The sequence below is a fragment of the Microtus oregoni genome, unplaced genomic scaffold (assembly GCF_018167655.1).
Source record: "Microtus oregoni isolate MIOR12 unplaced genomic scaffold, Mior012 000007F_ref0000211, whole genome shotgun sequence".
NCBI classification, from domain to species: Eukaryota; Metazoa; Chordata; class Mammalia; order Rodentia; family Cricetidae; genus Microtus; species Microtus oregoni.
In genome coordinates, this window is record NW_024543066.1 from 35,101,862 (window position 1) to 35,118,851 (window position 16,990).

The window sequence follows — 16,990 nt, forward strand, 5'->3', positions numbered from 1 at the left end:
CCTCTAGGAAGGGGCCATCTCACCCTCAGGGTTTCTTGGAATGAGGCCGTGTGGCTCATCGGGTGTCACTGTGTCCGAGGACAGAGGTCTGATAAAGGCTAGAGCGGGGTCAAGAGGTGAGACAGAGAGCAGCAGTGTGGTGTGTTAAAGCTCACTCCTACGGCGGGCTCCCACCCCAGTGCCCCAGTGCCCAGAGCACTGCACCTCTGTGCCTCACTGTGCGTCACTGAGGCAAGAGGGAGGTAAAGGCTGGACAGAGACGATATGGGTTGGAATTAGACCTCTTCCTCCCATTCTAGGTGGCAGGTTCTGTCTGGTACAGGTGTCTGATTGGCCCTGTCACTGAGGTCACCTAGCTCCCTGTGCTCCTGGAGGCCCAGGGTTGTAGCTTCAGGACTGTGGACAGTACTCAGAGGGCTTGGTGTAGGTGACAGGGCCTTAAGGACTTGAGGGCAGGTGGGTCAGCTCTGCTTGGAAACACAGCTTGCAGTTCCAGTGGACACTAGCTTTGAGTGATGATGTCACTAGCCTGTCCCCTTTCTCGTTCCCCAGCTCAGATCGCAGCTGAGCTACTGGACAAACCTCACCTCGGGAGATCTTTCCTCTCTGTTTCTTCATATCCCCGCCCTTAAATTTCTTCAGAGAAGAGCTGTTAAAAGCATTCACTCATTCATTCCGTTGACTAACATTCGTTTTGGACTTTCGCTGGGCGTGGACTGGTGATGGGGGAGAGTCTTCTGTTTTGTGTTAATTTCATTGGTTAAATAGAGACTGCCTTGGCCCTTTAAAATTACATAAAATTAGGTAGTCGGAGTAAACGGAACAGAATGCTGGGAGAAAGAAGCTGAGTCAAGGAGTCACCATGATTCTCCCACTCCAGACAGACACAGGTTAAGATCTTTCCTGGTAAGCCAGCTCATGGAGCTACGCAGATTATTTGAAATGGGTTAGATCAATATGTAAGAGCTAGCCAATAAGAAACTGAAACTAATGGGCCAGGCAGTGTTTAAAAGAATACAGTTTCCGTGTAATTATTTCGGGTAAAGCTAGCCGTGCGGGCGGCCGGGTGCCGGGGACGCAGCCCACCGCTCTTATTACAACAGACTGGTTCCTCCTGTGTCTTGTCATCTTACGATAAAGATTCGTCTTGCCTGTTTTTTCGGAAAGCTGTAGGCCTTTGGCTGAAGAGAATGCCTTGGTTAGGATTTCTGTTGCTGTTATGAAACACTGTAACCACAAGCAACTTTGGGAGGGAAGGTTTATGATCTCAGAGCCTGCACCCACCATCCAGGGGAGTCAGGGTCATGGTGTGCCCAGTTGGGAAGCCGAGCACAATGAATGCTGGGTGGTGCTCAGCTCTCATTCTCCTTTTTATCCTGCCGTGGACCCACATGGTGGTGACAACCACAGAGCAGTCTTCCCTCCTCAGCCTAATTTAGAAACTTCCCCGTAGATATGAGCAGGTTTTCCTGTCGGTGAGTCTAGAACCTGTCGGTATGAATCATCACAAGGATGTGAAAAGCTTCGGTCTCCAGTGGGTACTGCAATTCTAGTGTATTTAATCCTTTATTGTGGAAACAATTCCAGAGTGTATGTATGGCAGATACCACATTAGGTACTGTCACATAAACTCACGTTTATAAGAACTCTATCAAATTAGTACGCCACTTTTCAGATGAGCCTCCGGAAACTGGGAAACTCACGAGCTGTTCCAGTAGATGTAGCCACTGTAAGACCCATCTTCAGACACAGGTGGCCAGACCTCAGAACATTGGCATGTCCCTTCACAGTTGAAGTGCCAGTGGGTCCTTAACACTGGCGTCCTCTGTTCCCAAAAGCTGTTTCTTCCTCTTGGTAACTGATGGAGGCCAGGTGCATCCCTGATCCCTGGACCTGTCACAGACCCCAGCGGGTCTCATGGCTATGTCTCTAAATGCCTTCTCTTCTCGCCCACCATAGGAAGGATACTTAACGAACCTGAGAAGCCTCTGGGAAGATTACCCACATGTGCACCTTTCGTGAGTATTTTGTGTGACTCACTAAGGCCACTGAGGACCAGGTCGTGACCTGACCTGTCGAGCATGGGGTTGTAGGCAGTAGTCTGTCTTCGAGAATCTCCGCTTGAGGCATTATCTTTATTAGCTCCAGCCATAGAGCTTCCTAGTCTGCTTGCAACAGATGCAAACAGAACTCCCCATCAGGGTCTCTGCCTTTCTGTCTTGCTGGAAACCCCAGAAGTTCATACATCTTCCATATTCCTTTTCCTGTTTGTGATGCTGCCAAGACCTGGGCCTGTGTCTCTCTGGAGGCCACCCTGTGTCCCTAAGGGATCTCAGAGCAGCAATAGCAAAGGGTGTGGAGCTTTGAAACCTAGAGCCTCTCTATTGTTGCATTCAGTGGTTGCCATGACCACACACTGTGCTGTAATCGGCTGCGTCCTCAGCTTTTCCTTTTCTGGGCTGAGAAAATGAGTGTGACCATTACTGCTTCCTCCCATGCACGTACCTTGTCCTTTGAGTGGTCTTATACGGGTGCTGTGGGTACGGTGGTCTCTGCTTCCCTCCCTCCCTCCCTCCGTCCCTCCCTCCCTCCCTCCCTCCCTCCCTCTCTCCCTCCATCCTTCCTTCCCTCACTTGCTCCTGGTCCTGCTGGTTACCGACAACCTTGGCTTAGGCCTTTCCTCCTGTTCTTGGCAAGTACCCTGGGGGTGTTCTCGGTTCCACTCGTGTTTTTTAACTCCCTGGTCTCCAGCTTCCAGGTGAAGTTTTTCTACTTGTGTCAGCTGGCCTACTGGCTGCATTCGCTACCTGAACTTTACTTCCAGAAGGTACGGAAGGTGAGTACTCCCTTCTCCTGCCCCCCCCCCCCGAGACACCTCTTCCCCACAGCCCTCCTGTTGTTTCTGGTGACCTCTGTCCCCCACTTTGGAGACCCCTCTTCCCCGCAGCCCTCCTGTTGTTCCCAGTGACCTCTCCTTTCCCTTCTTCTGGAGGCATGATGTGTTGGCTCATGACAGAGTCAGCTTTTGTGATATTTCCACACCAACCTCCAAGAGAGAAATGTCAGTGTCTGGACTCCTCCACCAGGTGTGTGGCCATTGGCAAAATCTAATCTAGATACTGGACAGAGGAGAAAATCTTGCCATCCCCAGTCCTTCTTGTTGTTTTCCTCAGAGTAATGCTAAAAACTCTCTTCCAGTTCCCATGTCTTCCTTCCCAGCCCGGACCTGCTGTCTGGCTCCAGGCTCCACACAGCTGGCCCACCCTCTTGTCACTAGCCCAGGGTATAGGGTGACTGTGCGGGTAGGGAGACCTGGCCCTGTCTTGTTCCCCTTACACATCCCTCGGTCCTCTGCATATTCCTTTAGAGAATGACCATGCTCACTCTCCGCCCGTCTCTTTTCCAGGAAGAAATCCCCCGCCAGCTGCAGTACATTAGCCTGTACCTGCTTCACATCGCTGGGGCATACCTCTTAAAGTGAGTGAGAGTGGAGCCAGCCCCAGTTCCTTGACCTGCGGTGCCCCTGGGTCTGTCCACATGGTCTCCAGCTAGCAGGCATTTGGTAGATACCAACTGTTGAAGGAGTACCATGCTGAGGCTTGGGAATACAGCACGTGCATCGTTCTTCACCTGGTCAGAAGGGAAGACAGTTGTATGAGCTCTGAGATGCTGGGCCTCAGGAGCCGTCAGAGCCCAGCGCAGTCAGCCTCCTCAGTCTGAGGCAGAGCCGAGGAAGACTTCCCGCCGAGCTGTCCTTTGAACTATACCTTTGCAGCCACCAACTGGGCTCCTGCCACATGGCGTCCAAATGCTGCTGGAGCATATAGGCCTAGAGTTCATCTCAGTTTGGCTTCGTAATGAAATAAAGAGCAGCTGACTGTATGGTTGTTCTAAAAGTGGGAAGAGTTTCTGCGTTAGACCTTAAGTATCGCTTTTATGAATAGTACCTTGATGAATGAGCTATGCCATTGGTAACTGGGCTTTCCATGTAGGAGTAGAACCCGAACTTTGTGTAGACTAGCCTTTGAGAGCTTCACTGTGGTGCGCAGATGTCCTGGGGCCCTGGTTCTGAGGAACTCACAACAGGCTTCCTGTAAGAATGACTGACGTGTGTTTACATATGTGTGTGCGTGCGTGTGTGCCTGTGTATGTTTTGGAATCCACCAGATCTCAAACTCTGGCTTCCTGTCTCTGGACGCCAAGAACCATGGCAGCTGTTCCAGCTGTGCTCCTACTTTGGGTGCTCACAGCTCACAGGCAGAGGGGTTATGGTCACTGGTTTGCTCCCCAGCCGTGTGTATTGAGCCATACAGTGGGGAGAACTTCCTGCTGCCTCCGATAGTAGGAAGTCAGACAGCAGGAATTCTTCATATATGTACCCACAGAGCTCAGCAGCCTTCTTCGGGGGCCCCCTTTTGTGTGTGATTCTGGCAGACTGAGAATGGAGGGTGCAAGATCCCGTGACATGTATGAGTCAGGTTCTTTGTGGGAACAAGTAAGGGTAGGTGACCTAGAAAAAACCAGGTCAAAGGCTGGGAAGTCTGTCTAGGGAAAGTACCTGAAGGTTTAGCAGCTCGACTGTGAAAAAAGATAAGGTATAGTCTGCATGCCCCTCCAAGAAGTGGAAAATAGAATCCAGGCACAGGGAGCAGTCTGAGCCACCACAGGCTTCTGCTCTCGGGCAGAAAGTAAGGCTTGTCTTTCTTCCCAGCCTGAGCCGCCTGGGCCTCATCTTGCTGCTGCTGCAGTACTCAACGGAGTTCCTCTTCCACATGGCTCGACTCTTCTACTTTGCAGATGAGAACAACGAGAGGCTGTAAGTGGGGTGCTGGGTGCTGGCCTGTCTAGAGACCTTTGGGGTGGCACCAGCGCATCTCCCGAGGTCTGGATGGTTGGAGGCTTTTGCTTTGGGTGTCAGCTGCCCCCTTAGTGCAAGCAGCACCCTATGCTTATTCATGTATTAGAACGTCTGGAAATCTCTCCTGGGTCCTGTCTGATTCCCTGTCCCACTCTGGGTTGATTCTGGAGAAGGGGTTGGAGGTTCCTTGAGGGGCTCTCAAAGCTGACACTCCTTTTCTGCCCCTGTGAGCAGGTTTAATGCCTGGGCTGCTGTGTTTGGGGTCACACGCCTCTTCATCCTCACTCTCGCCGTGTTGGCCATTGGCTTTGGATTGGCTCGGGTGGAAAACCAGGTGTTCGACCCTGAGAAAGGGAACTTTAACACCTTGCCTTGCAGGTGAGTTGGCAGAAGCCTGAGGTGGTGAATCGAGGCTCTCTGAGCACTGCCAGGCACCTCTTGAACATGACACATCTTCCCAGGTGGTCAGGGAGGAGGAGACCCTTGAGGCTCCCACACAGTGACACTTAGGAGCAAGTCTGTTGACATCAGTCTCCTGCTTCCATCAAACATGCTTCTCAGCTTCACTGGGCTCAGACCACAGTGAGGACCCATGCAGTACGGACCCCTCATCCCTGCTCAGCACATCACTGTGCAGAAGACGTTTCTCATCCAGGCTAGGTTGATCGTGACACCCTCATGAGACTTTGGAGCTTTGCCCTCTGTGTCTTGCTCTGTGGCCTTCCCTAGTGTCAAGGAAAACAGCCAGAAAGCTATGTGGTCCATGAAGCTATAGGCATTGGAGCACAGGCAGTCTGTCTAGGGTTGTTCCACTGTTACGTGACATGCTAGAAGAGAATTATTCGGTACTCTCATAATTTAGTTCACTTGAATGTTATTAATATAACGTTACAATATTAGTAGAGCTTATATTGCTCTGCCTGTGGGCCATGCACATGGGAGAGATACAGCCGTGGATCTGTAGGATGAGTGTGAACGTGGGGGGTGAGTGTGTAACTGGCACCATCTCCCTCCCATCCCCTTGGGGCCTTCACCTCCCATTGCTGAAGCATGCTGGAGCGGCTGTGCTGAGGACGGGCCACAGGAACTACAGGGATCTGGCCCGGCTGCCCCTACACCTCCTTCCTCACCCTCGGATCCTTCTCTCCCCTTCCGCAGGCTCGGCATGCTGCTGCTGGTGTGTGTTGCCCAGGCCTGGCTCATGTGGCGCTTCATCCACTCGCAGCTGCGGCACTGGCGGGAATACTGGAAGGAACAGAGCGCTAAGCGCAGAGTCCCAGCTGCCTCCAGGCTTCCAGCCAGGCCCGTCAAGAGGGAACCTGGTGAGTGCCAGGGCTTTGGCCGAGAGCCAGTGGGCGGGGTCTGTCTGCGATGGGTGAAGTAGAGTTGGGACCTGGCTCTTAGGTACTCCACAGACCGGTACTTCTGGCTCCTCCTTCTAGATACTTCTTTCAGGCCTGGGGCTCGATGACCAGCATGTGGCTGGGCATTAGCCAGAGACCTAGTATGAGCGGGCTGGCCACAACGGGGCCTTGATCCCTGGCCACTATGCTTCAGGGCAGCAGTGGGTAGGGACTTCTGGAAGGAAGTATGTCCTCTGGGTGGCTTCTGGCAGCCACTCAGGTTCTGCTGCTGTTGCTGTTGCTGTTGCTGTCACCCATGCCCTGTGCTACACGGTGGCTGTGTCCTCACCTGCCCTTGTGCCCTACATCTCAGCCCACCCCTGCCTCCAAGGCTGTTAGCTTCCCATCTCTCTTCAGGAGTGACTCATAGTGACGCAGTGTTAGGGATAAGCGGCAGGGATGCGACACCCCCATCTCCTTTGACTCTTGAGCCTTCTTGAGTGATCTCCTATACCCAGAGGCCCTCAGACATCCCAGCCCTAATCTACTGCCCAGCCTGGGGGCCCATCTGCATGCCTGGTTTCTGACTCACCTGCAGTTTTCCAGGCAGCTGCCTGCCTGGCAAGAGCTCCTGTGTTTGTATGCGGCTGGATGTGAGGAGGCCTGAGGGAAAGGGGTTGGGAGGAGGGGTTTCTGTGCGACTGCAACTCAGTGAGTTTGTGGAGATGCTTTTCCTCAATAAAGCCTTGCACAATTCTACAAAAGGAGTGTCAGGCTTTGTCCCTGAAGCAACTTGTTCCCCATCTCTCCTCTTCATCACCAATTGGTCCTCTGTGGGGCTGAGGGATTGAGGATGTTAGAGGTTCAAGCCAGCATTGCTCAGATGTCAGCGTAGGTTGCTTCTTGTTTTTTGGTTTCTGTATGTCACCCCAGATGCTCTCCACTAAAAGATAGTCAAAGACCAAAAACCTGAGGCAAAGGCACTTATCAAAGACACTAGGGCAGGCAGCAACCCTCCTGTACTGTCTGCTGGCTTCCGTTGGTACAGCCGGGTTCCTCACTGGATGATCTACGATCAACAAGGCCATGTCCCCAACCATCAGGCACTCCCACCCTCCATGCCTCCATTTTCCGGCCTCAGTCTTAGCAGGGCCCTCACGAGGTCTCTCTCCGTTCCCAGGTTACCATGAAAACGGTGTGGTGAAAGCAGAGAATGGAACCTCCCCACGGACTAAGAAACTCAAGTCTCCCTAAGGCCAAAGTGCTGAGAACGGGATTCACTGGGTGAGGGCCCAGCGGGAGGTGAGAAGCACTGACTCCAGCTCAGCCTCTCCATCCTCCTCGCCATGCTCCATCTCCATCAGCAGAAACCTTGGCGTCACAGGGGGAGTAGCTCTCGACCTTCTTGGCTTTCTCTTCTTCCACAAACCATTTTCAATAAAGCCAAAAATCTTCCTCTCTTGCTCCCTTGAGCCACCTCCTGGCCTCACCTCTATCCTGTTTTGGGTCTTCTCAGAGGCCTAGATTTTCCTACATGTCTTTCTCGCTCACCTCTTTCTCTTCCTTCATGGCTGTTTCTCTTTCTCCTCACTTCCTGACTTTAATGTGCAATTTCTCTGTTTTTTGTTTTTTTTTTTTTTTTTTTTTTTTTTTTTTTACAATGAGAGGGAGCTAAGATGGCAGCGGTCCTGTCTGTCAGTCCCAGGACCTGTCTATCTGGAAGCCCCTTGCCAAGGAGCTTCCCTCAGAGCTGGTGGCAGATCCTCAGTGGCCTTTGTGTGGATGGGCAGGAGAGAGAAAGGCCATCCCTCTTGGATCACAACATTCTTGGTGCTGACTGACTGACAAGATGTAGAATTCTGGTTCTACACGTCCCATCCCCAAGTGGTTTGCTTTGGGACACAGTGACTTAATCCAGAAAGACAGTGTTAATTAACTTTTGAGTCCCAGGACTCCAAAGAGCTTCCAGTGCTGCATTTGAGTTGGAAACCAGCCTGCCTTCACTCTGGGGGGACTGCTAAGAACATGCCTTCTTCCCACTTCTACCGCAAGAGCAAAGCATGGCGGACGGCGGCCTCTCCTGGATAGGTGGCTTGGCGAGAAGGACAGAAGAGTCCGTCTGGACCTTTCTCCAGCTGTGCCAGCAGCTGGACTTCCTTAACCCGTCCACCAGCATCCAAAACCAAAACAAACAGCAGTTACAAACCTGCCCAAGATACGCCGCTCCCAAGTCCAGAAGCAGCCTGCCCATATGGGACTGGATATGCGTCTTAGACTTCATCTCCCAAGCTGCAGGAACGTGAAGCCTCAAGGCCTCCATCCCTGTGTGGGCTCCTGGTGTCCTCGGGAGGGTCACCTGGCCACCCTTCCTCTGGCTGCACCTGAGTGTTCTTTAAAATTGTGTCCTTTGCTGACATTGCCGAGCACACCCAGAGCATGGTGATGGGGCGGTGCCTCAGGGTCACTCCTCCAGCTGTGTGAGCAGACACAGTCCTGTCCACAGGAGTCTTCTTCTGACGTCATAGTAGAGACCAGAGCTTGAATTTCTGCCCATAAACAGGGAGATGGGTCTTCATCGAGGCAGCTTCCTCTCTCCAAGTCACTAACAACGTGTGTAAAGTGTAACTTACCAGTATTTGAGGAATTTGATTCCAAACATCACTGTGGCATTCTTTTCCCCTCTGTATCCAGGATAAGCATACAGAATAGGGATAAGATTCTCTTGGCTTCTTCTGGGTGCACGTAGGAAGCAAGGCAGAATTTTGAAAGTACGTTTCTGCATTCTCTCTCTCTCCTTCCCGGGCTCTTGGCAGCCCTCACAGAGCTGGTCTGGCACTTTTTAGTCAGTGTAGCCCAATATTCTGGTTGTGATTTTAATTGAGCTCATGCTTGTGACACTGCCTAGAGCTGTGTAGAGGTTCAGCCAGCGGTTCTCAAATCCACCTCAGGCCGTTAGTCTAGGTGTCCTCCCAGACCCTCCCCAGGCTATGGCACTGGCAGGCCATTACCAGCTATTGGCAACAGTTTTGTCGCCAGGCTGGGCTGTTGATACTTGTGACAAGCATGTGATATGTAGAGGTCTTGCAGAAAGAGGTACAAAGAGCAGGTGTCATTCTAGATCCAGCAGCCTCGTCACTGTGTGTGGGTTTCTGTTATTCTCTCCTGGGACACTTGGAGGCCTGACATGATGTGGCTTCATTCCTTAAATGTCTTGCAAGCTTCCCGTGTTGCTAGTCTGTGGGATGTATTAACAGGAATCCAATATCTGGAATGATGTAGGCTCTTCTAGAACATAAGTGTTTGGTCAATGGTAGGAGTTAGGACAGTGTTTATTTCCAGAGAAAAGGCCTGAGTCCAACGGCCATACCTCACCAGCATCGACTTCAGGGATGTTTGTTGGCTTAGGAAAACTACAGGCAACTTTCTTATCCACCCAGGCTCTCTGGAATCGGTGTTGTAGGAAAGCCAAGACTTTGGTAAGTTGGCACAAATCATGTTGCCAGAATTCCAGTAACTAAGTTCCACATCATCCTGTAAGCATGCAGGCTAGCTTGTTCTAATTTGAGCACCGTGGCCTCATTGTTCGTTCTTACCAAGTCTCTCCTGTCCCCAAAGTGCCACAACCCTAGTGAAGGACCTGCCACGTTCCTCTATTCTAAGATGCTCGGCAGTATCCGCCAAGACCAGAAGATGCTCTTCTCTACCTCAGCAGCCGTTGCCTGTTTCTCAGCATCCCTAGGATGCCAGCAGGCAGGAGTGGCAGGAGTGGTGAATGGTGAATTCCCTGCTGCCAGTTGCCCTCCTCAGAGGATTGATGATGGGACATTTATTTTTACAAGTTGTCCAGGCATGGGTGCCTACACTATGAGTAAGCTTTGTGTGCTCCTCCTACAGCCCAGTGGTTCTGGAGGATGTGGGAGAGAAGCAGACTAAAGCTAGAAAGGGAGGCTTTCTGCCATTGCAGTCAGTCCTAACCCTGTGTGCCTAAATGGTTATGGCTAGCACTACCTAACCTATCTAAGGGTGACCTTAAATTTAGATGCCTGTGCTCTGGCTATGGACGCCATGCTTTTGTGGAATACTTGGGACCGTATGAGCCCATGAAGGTAGATGCCTCCTCCTTTGTCCCCATTGGCATTTTTCCTGAGTGGTTAAAAAGGGGCGTGGGGAGCAGAAAGAGTGCATTCTCCAGAAACGTCTACAATGCTCATGTAAATTCCCTGCATCCTTAACTTAAAGAAACCCACTGACTCTTTCAGCTAGGGAAGGCCTTTGTATGTGTTTTTGATGGGCTTCAGCCTTCCCAGTTGGGTTTGCAGAAGTCCGGAGTGGGAGAAAGTAGAGGGTCTAGGCATAGCTAACATTCTCTGCTTACAGGCCTCCAAGTCTCCAGCAGACAAATTTACATTCTTGATCTCTGGCCTCTGTGCTTCACTGGTGTAGAATGGACTTAAGTAAGGCCTGTGGGTCAGGACAGTAGGGTGGTCGTCTCCCTTGCACGACCTTCTGAGCTTGCAGCTTCTTTCCTCAAAAGAGGGGCAATATTAATGTCAGAGTTGGAAACACCCATAGGATCCCTCTCCGGCCTTCGGTTAGCATTAGGAGGACGCTATCACCAATTTCTCACCCTTCACCCTGTTGCTCATGCAAACATTACTTTCATTGCGCATCTTTCGAAGCTCCGCAGATGAGAAGCCAAGTCCTACCAAGCAGCTTCTGTAAACTCTGTTCTTGTTCTTGTCCTCAGCAGGTCCTTGTTCTTTTGTGTAAAAAGTGCCTTATAATGCCTTGTGGCCTTCACTGGTACTGTATGGCCAGCCCCCAACTGCCAGGGCGCTAGGACTGACCGTCACATGCAGCCAATGACACCATACCTCAGCATGGCTCCAGGTAAAAGGGACATGGGTTGACAGTTTTGACCCTCTTCTCCTCACACACAGATCTCATGTGTTCTCCTCTTCGTCTCAAGCGTCCCCTTGTCTGTTGTTGCCCTTCGGCTTGGCTAGTGGCTGTGGAAGCTTGGTAGATGGCCCCACTGCAGGCACCCATGCCTCGTGTAATAAGGAAAGCTTGGGGGTTGGGGAGAAGATCACTTTGTACCTCCGTGGCACGCCCCGCTCTTCTGGTCCTCTCACTGCCACCCCCAGACTAGATACAGCATCCTCCTCCCACCTGTTGTTCTTCCATGTCACCCCAAGTTTGTACAAGGAATGCATTCACTTGGACTTCTGGGTCCAAGTCTTAGCTCATCGGAAACTTGCTTGGAAACAAACTACCTATGGTCTGGTAGCTGCCAAGCTCCTGGTTTCCTGTCAGGGTTACCTTGTGTTCCTAGCACCAGCCCCCTCCCTGACCCTTGCCTGCCTACCTGTTCCCAGTCCTCTTCCGGGTTGTGCAATAACCCTCCCAACCAGTGGTCTTTCCCACAGGCCTTCGTTCCTTGCTGTATCCTGCAGAGTGGGAGAGAGGGGACCCATGGGAGGGGTAGTCATCATCCCTTATACAAGAGTCAGCCTCTTCCCTTGTTGCTGTCATTCTCATGGTCCGGGTGGGTTGCTGTGGCAGTCTTCTAGAATGTGTAGCATTGTCTTAGAAATTCTTATCTTTTTTTAAAATGTGTTGAAAAGAAAAACAAAATCCTCAGGCTGGGACATTATCCCTGTCTGGGAATAGGGTCTGCTCTGGTGTTGCCAGCATCACCGTCACCGCGGAAGGCATTACAGAGTTTCTGTCCCGTGGGGTGGATGGAGATTGTTTCCAAGAATCAGCCACAGTGGTGAGCGCTGCTCCCCACCCCCACAGGACCTGGCTGTGACCGTGAGTGCTCTCCTTCTTTGGGGCACAGATTGGCGTGTGATGAAACCTCACTTTTCAGTTACACTGTTTAACCACCTGGAGGATGAGAAGAGGAGCTGGTGCCCTGGGCAACGCAGAATGCAAGTGTGGACACATGGACTGTTTATCTACGTTAACCTGTTCATGTTATGGACCAAATTCAACAAGGAACTCAAGGAAAATGTGTAACTGAGTATTTATGCTTTCGTATAAAACGGTTGGGGGGAGGGGTGTCTTTTTACTTTTGGTGAATTATTTTTCAAAGTCCTTTTTGCGCTGTTTCTCTCTGGTTTTTGGAAACAAGCTACAGTTTTGTATGGATTTTTTTAAATGTAATTTTGGAACAAATGATCAAATATTTTCTGAAATACCTGAATAAAGAGCATAGAATTATTGGTCATAACCATTTCTGGTAGAACTCACTGGTGTGGTTTTATGGATAATATTATTTAGTCTTTATTCTTCCATTTGTTTTCACTTTGGAAAAACACGCATTCATGTAAACTTTAGCTGTTGTGTCTAAAATGTTTCACTGTGTAGTAATTGGGTTAGTATGTATCATTTTTATCTCATCTGTAACAGTGAGTTGGAAAAGGGGATCTCCTAACAGGTTTTGTAAGTTGGATGCCCCTCCTTCAGGTAGTCCTCCACGCTTTCACTACTCTCCAGCGATGTCACGCAGCTTGAAGGAGATGTAGGTCTTGGTCTCTGTGAATACAGTGTCCCAGTTTGGTAAGAAGGGCAGCAATAGGGTGGCTGGTGTGGCATAAATGCCCTGCCATTGCATGCAGCTGTGGCTGTATTTTCCAGAACCATCCTTGGGGAGTGTGCTCAGGAGGTGGGTGCAGTTGCCCGTGGTAGCTAGCCAAGGGAACCCACAGGGGTCAACACCACCCAGAGACTTACTTGAGGTGAGTGATACTGATGGCAGCAAGCTTTAAGGTGCAGATGGCTTCCATCCTGCTCCCGTGTGGCATGCCGGGTGATATCCGGCAGTGAGCTAAGGTAACCTAGCCCGTTTCTCATCTGTGTCCTGCCAGTTGTGTTTCCCAGGATATGGCGGCGGCAACAGCGTTGAGTTCATAGTACACATAAAACTATATATCATTTATTTTTGAGATAGGCTGGGCTGTTGCTGGTTTTCTAGCCCAGGTTGGCCTCAAACTCCTGGCAATCCAGCCTCTGCCACCTAAAAGCTTGGATCACAGGTATGTGCCACCATGCCCACTTTTAAACTGGCTGATTTGTTTTTGTTTTTGAGCCCGGGTCTTAGCTTGCCTCAACTGCATTGCAGACTAGATTGGCCTGGGACATAAGTAGTCTTCCAGCCCAAATGCTGGGATTGCAGGTGTGCGTGCCCTTACCTGGATAAACTGATGTTAATAAGCATGTTTGTGCTTATGTGCCAACAGGATATTAAAAAATCACATACCCAGGAGCCCTTGGAAACAATATTTAGAGAACTCTTCTTCGCCTGTTTGTCCTGAATATACTGAAGCTTTGTAAACACAAAGGGAATCCCCTTAATCACAACAGTATGTTCAAGGCCCCCTAGTGGTGTATTTGGGGGACACACCCTGGACTGAACAGTGGCTCACCACTATCCTTTTTAGCCTTGAACACATCCTTCAGTTAAATCGGATGGCTGTGGCTACCAGTGTGCTGCCCCTGCAGACGGTAACTGGCCATGCTGTGGCGTATTTGAAGGGGTGGTCATCTCTTAATGGTGCTCACTACAGTTATCACTTAGCTGTCATCCATCACCTGAGCCCAGGCATCAGATGCATGCCAGTTGCGACAGTATCATATAGTACTTAGTGGCATCTTGTGGCCGCACGCCTCTTCAGGGTCTCAGAAGTGATCTGCTCTGATTGTGTAGTGGACAGTGTGTGTGCTACTTCCACAGGCATTCCCATCAGCCCCGGTCTTCTGTGAGATACCTCTCAGACCTCCTCGGGATATTTGTTATCAGGTCTGCTCAAACTTGGGTCAGTTTGAAAGATGCAAGATGAGGCATGGGAAACAAGCTTATGGAATTAGTGTGCCAGCCTATGTAAGACCAGTGTCTCTTTGAGACTACAGTGAGCAATGGAAAGCGCTATCTGTATGGTATCTCATGGAAAAGAAAAGAAATAAGTGGATAGAACTGAGAGTGGAGGGGGTGGTGGTTTGAATAGGAACGGTCCCCATAGGCTAATGTATTTGCATACTTACTTGGTCATTAGGGAATAGTGCTACTTGAGAGGGATTAAGAGGTGTGGCCTTGTTTGTGTGGGCGTGGCCTATTTGGAGGAAGCATGTCACTGGGGGTGGGTTTTAGGGTTTTAGAAGCCCACTCTTCTCTTTTCCTGTTGTCTACGGATCCAGAGGTAGAACCCTCAGCTCCTTCTCCAGCACCATGTCTGCGTGCATGCCACCATATCCCACCATGATGATAATGGGCGAAACCTCTGAAACTGTAAGCCAGCCCCAATTAAGTGCTTTCCTTTGTAAGAGTCTCCATGATCACGGTGTCTCTCACTGCAACAGGACACCCCTGACTAAGACAGGGGTGAAGGTGCTTAAGCTTCAAAGGGGAGGAAGAAGATCTAAAAGAGATGGCCTCTATTTCAGCAAAAAGCCCAAAGCCAGTGGGAAAAGAATAAGAAGGGTTTCCATATGCTACCGGCTGGACACATCTGTGAAAGATAGCCAAGGAGCAGGCCATCGCTTCTGTAGGCTTCCCCCTTCCATGGAAGGCAGGGATGGCTGGGAATGCTAGATGGTATGAATTTCTCAGGGGACTTTCAGAATGCTGTGGGTACTGTCACTCAACTAACCCAAGTTTAACCTTTTGAAAAACATCTAGTGTATGTGAACATATTTGAAGGGGTGCATGCCATGGTTAGCATATGGGGAGCAGAGGACAACTGTGCTCAAGTCATTCCTTGTCTTCTACTTTGAGGTGGAGCCTCTCGGTCGCCATTGCACTGGGCAATCGAGGATAGCTGGCCTGTGACTTTCCTGGGGACACTCCCGTCTCCGCATCTCATATCACCGAAGAAGTGCTGGGATTACAGATGCATGGACTACGACGGCTCTTACTTGGGGGCCATGGATTTGAACTCAGGCCGTCAGAATTTCACTGCTAGCACTTTTGCCCACAGGGCCATCCCCATGGCTCAGTCCTCTGGAATCTAGAAAGCGTATTTGGGGTGGCTGATTCTTAAAATAAGTCCAAGGAAAAGGAATTGACCTCCCTAACTATAGTGCCTACCCTAGAAGAGCATAGTACTCTGAGGTGACCCCCGCTAAGAGACCCTTCTGAGGAAGCAAAGGAGCCTAGGGAGCATGTCCTTAGAGCTCAGTAGTTGGGAACAGGGATCATGCATAGGATTTCTTTGAAAAATGACCTAAGAGCTCCCTCAAGAAAAGTGCCCCGTGAGTGGGAATAAGCCAGTCTTTGGCACACGCCACTTAGCCAGTCCTGGCTACAAATGATATCACTAACCAATGAAAGAAATGCTACGTTGCTTCTCCAGCTTTCTGGATATTCTTAGCTATTCCAAAGCTGAGAGAAGGGTTGCAGCAGCCAGAGGAGGACTCTACTTGTCTGGCACTCTCTGTACTGAAGGCTCCCAGGCCTGGGGCAGGAGAGATGGAGCAAACCGGATAAAGCTTGGCTAATTTAGACTAAAACAGATTTTCTAAAGCACTGAAAAAATAAAACTTCAAACAGCTAGAAATGATGGGAGGAAGTGAATGTGGTTTCTTCCCAAGATAGCCTAGAACTGAAAGGAACCCTTTGGACGAGCTACTTCGATGTGTCTTAACGCCTTGCAAAAGGCAAAACCAGGGAGCCCTCCCCTGCCCCCGGTAATTCTGAGAGGACCTGGGCATTCTGGTCCTGTATGACTTCATCCTCACCGTTGCATGTTTTGGGTGACTGGGAAGAATCTAGCATGGCTGTTTCATAGAAGAATGTCGATGGCTGTCAATCTGAGTTCACTGGAGAGCCCAAAAGTGTTACTAGTCTTGCCCTGCCTCTCTTCTAGGTGACACTGTCTAAAAGGAATTCTTTTCTAAAGATGTTTACATTGTATCCCAGTAAACACACAGATTTTATGAAAATAGGCACCCTACTATATACACCGCACTATTCTCTATTCCATTTTTGTAAACTTTGTTTTTGATGGTATTGTTGGTTCTTGTATGTACTATGAAAGTATTCTCCCCCTGAGCCAGACCTCAGGCCCCCAGTTCTTACTCTACTGATGGACTTAGAATTACACTCTGAAAAGCATGTCATATATTTCCCTACGACATGGAGGGAAGCAGCTGGGTGGGGAGAGAGGCCCTTGGCCCCCAGTGACAGTGCTGCTGTGAACCTTATTTTCGACGTTCCAGATGTTTCCAGAGAAGTCTACCATCCCTTCTGTTCTTCAGCCTTCTACGTCCATATTAAGCTTCCCAAAGAATCAGAAAACTAATTGTGTGTGCCGTGGTGTGGTATAAGGTAGTGTATGTGCGTGTGTGGGCTGAGTCTGCAAGCTGAACCTAGCTCAGGGTCCGGCTCCAGTCTGTTGGCCGCATGCTCAGTACACGACAGGTTTGCATCTGAGGGCCAGAGAAGGCTGTGTGGCAGTTTAAAGGCAGCCAGGCAGGGGGATTCTCTTACTCAGGGGTGGGTCAGTTTGTGTTTCAGGCTTGCAAATTACTGCTGAGGGTCTGCTTACTCTGAAGTTTATTTTACTAGTCTACCAATTCAGATGTTAGCCTCATTCCAAGCACTAATACAGACATATTCAGGATACTGTTTGGCGAATCCTAGAACCCCCTGGACCCCATAAGCTAAAACTACCATGGTACCTCTGCCACTCCAAATAAGGCACCGGTCTTCCATTCTTTGAAAAATCAATTTATTTTAGACTTCAGCAATAGTGAAATAGAAGAGCCAAAACCGGGTGACGTGAAT

The 16,990-nt window shown here is 50.1% G+C and overlaps 1 protein-coding gene across 1 annotated transcript in view; it reads left to right on the forward strand.

The window, feature by feature from the left end:
- Tram2 (translocation associated membrane protein 2) overlaps positions 1–7,794 on the forward strand; it is a 70,556-nt gene extending 62,762 nt beyond the window's left edge. The window contains exons 5-11 of the mRNA XM_041656333.1: positions 1,960–2,018; positions 2,752–2,836; positions 3,407–3,477; positions 4,712–4,816; positions 5,093–5,236; positions 6,017–6,180; positions 7,382–7,794. Coding sequence (XP_041512267.1) covers positions 1,960–2,018; positions 2,752–2,836; positions 3,407–3,477; positions 4,712–4,816; positions 5,093–5,236; positions 6,017–6,180; positions 7,382–7,455 — 702 coding nt within the window. The 3' untranslated portion in view covers positions 7,456–7,794. The remainder of the gene's footprint in view (positions 1–1,959; positions 2,019–2,751; positions 2,837–3,406; positions 3,478–4,711; positions 4,817–5,092; positions 5,237–6,016; positions 6,181–7,381) is intronic.
- The last annotated feature ends 9,196 nt before the right edge of the window (positions 7,795–16,990 follow it).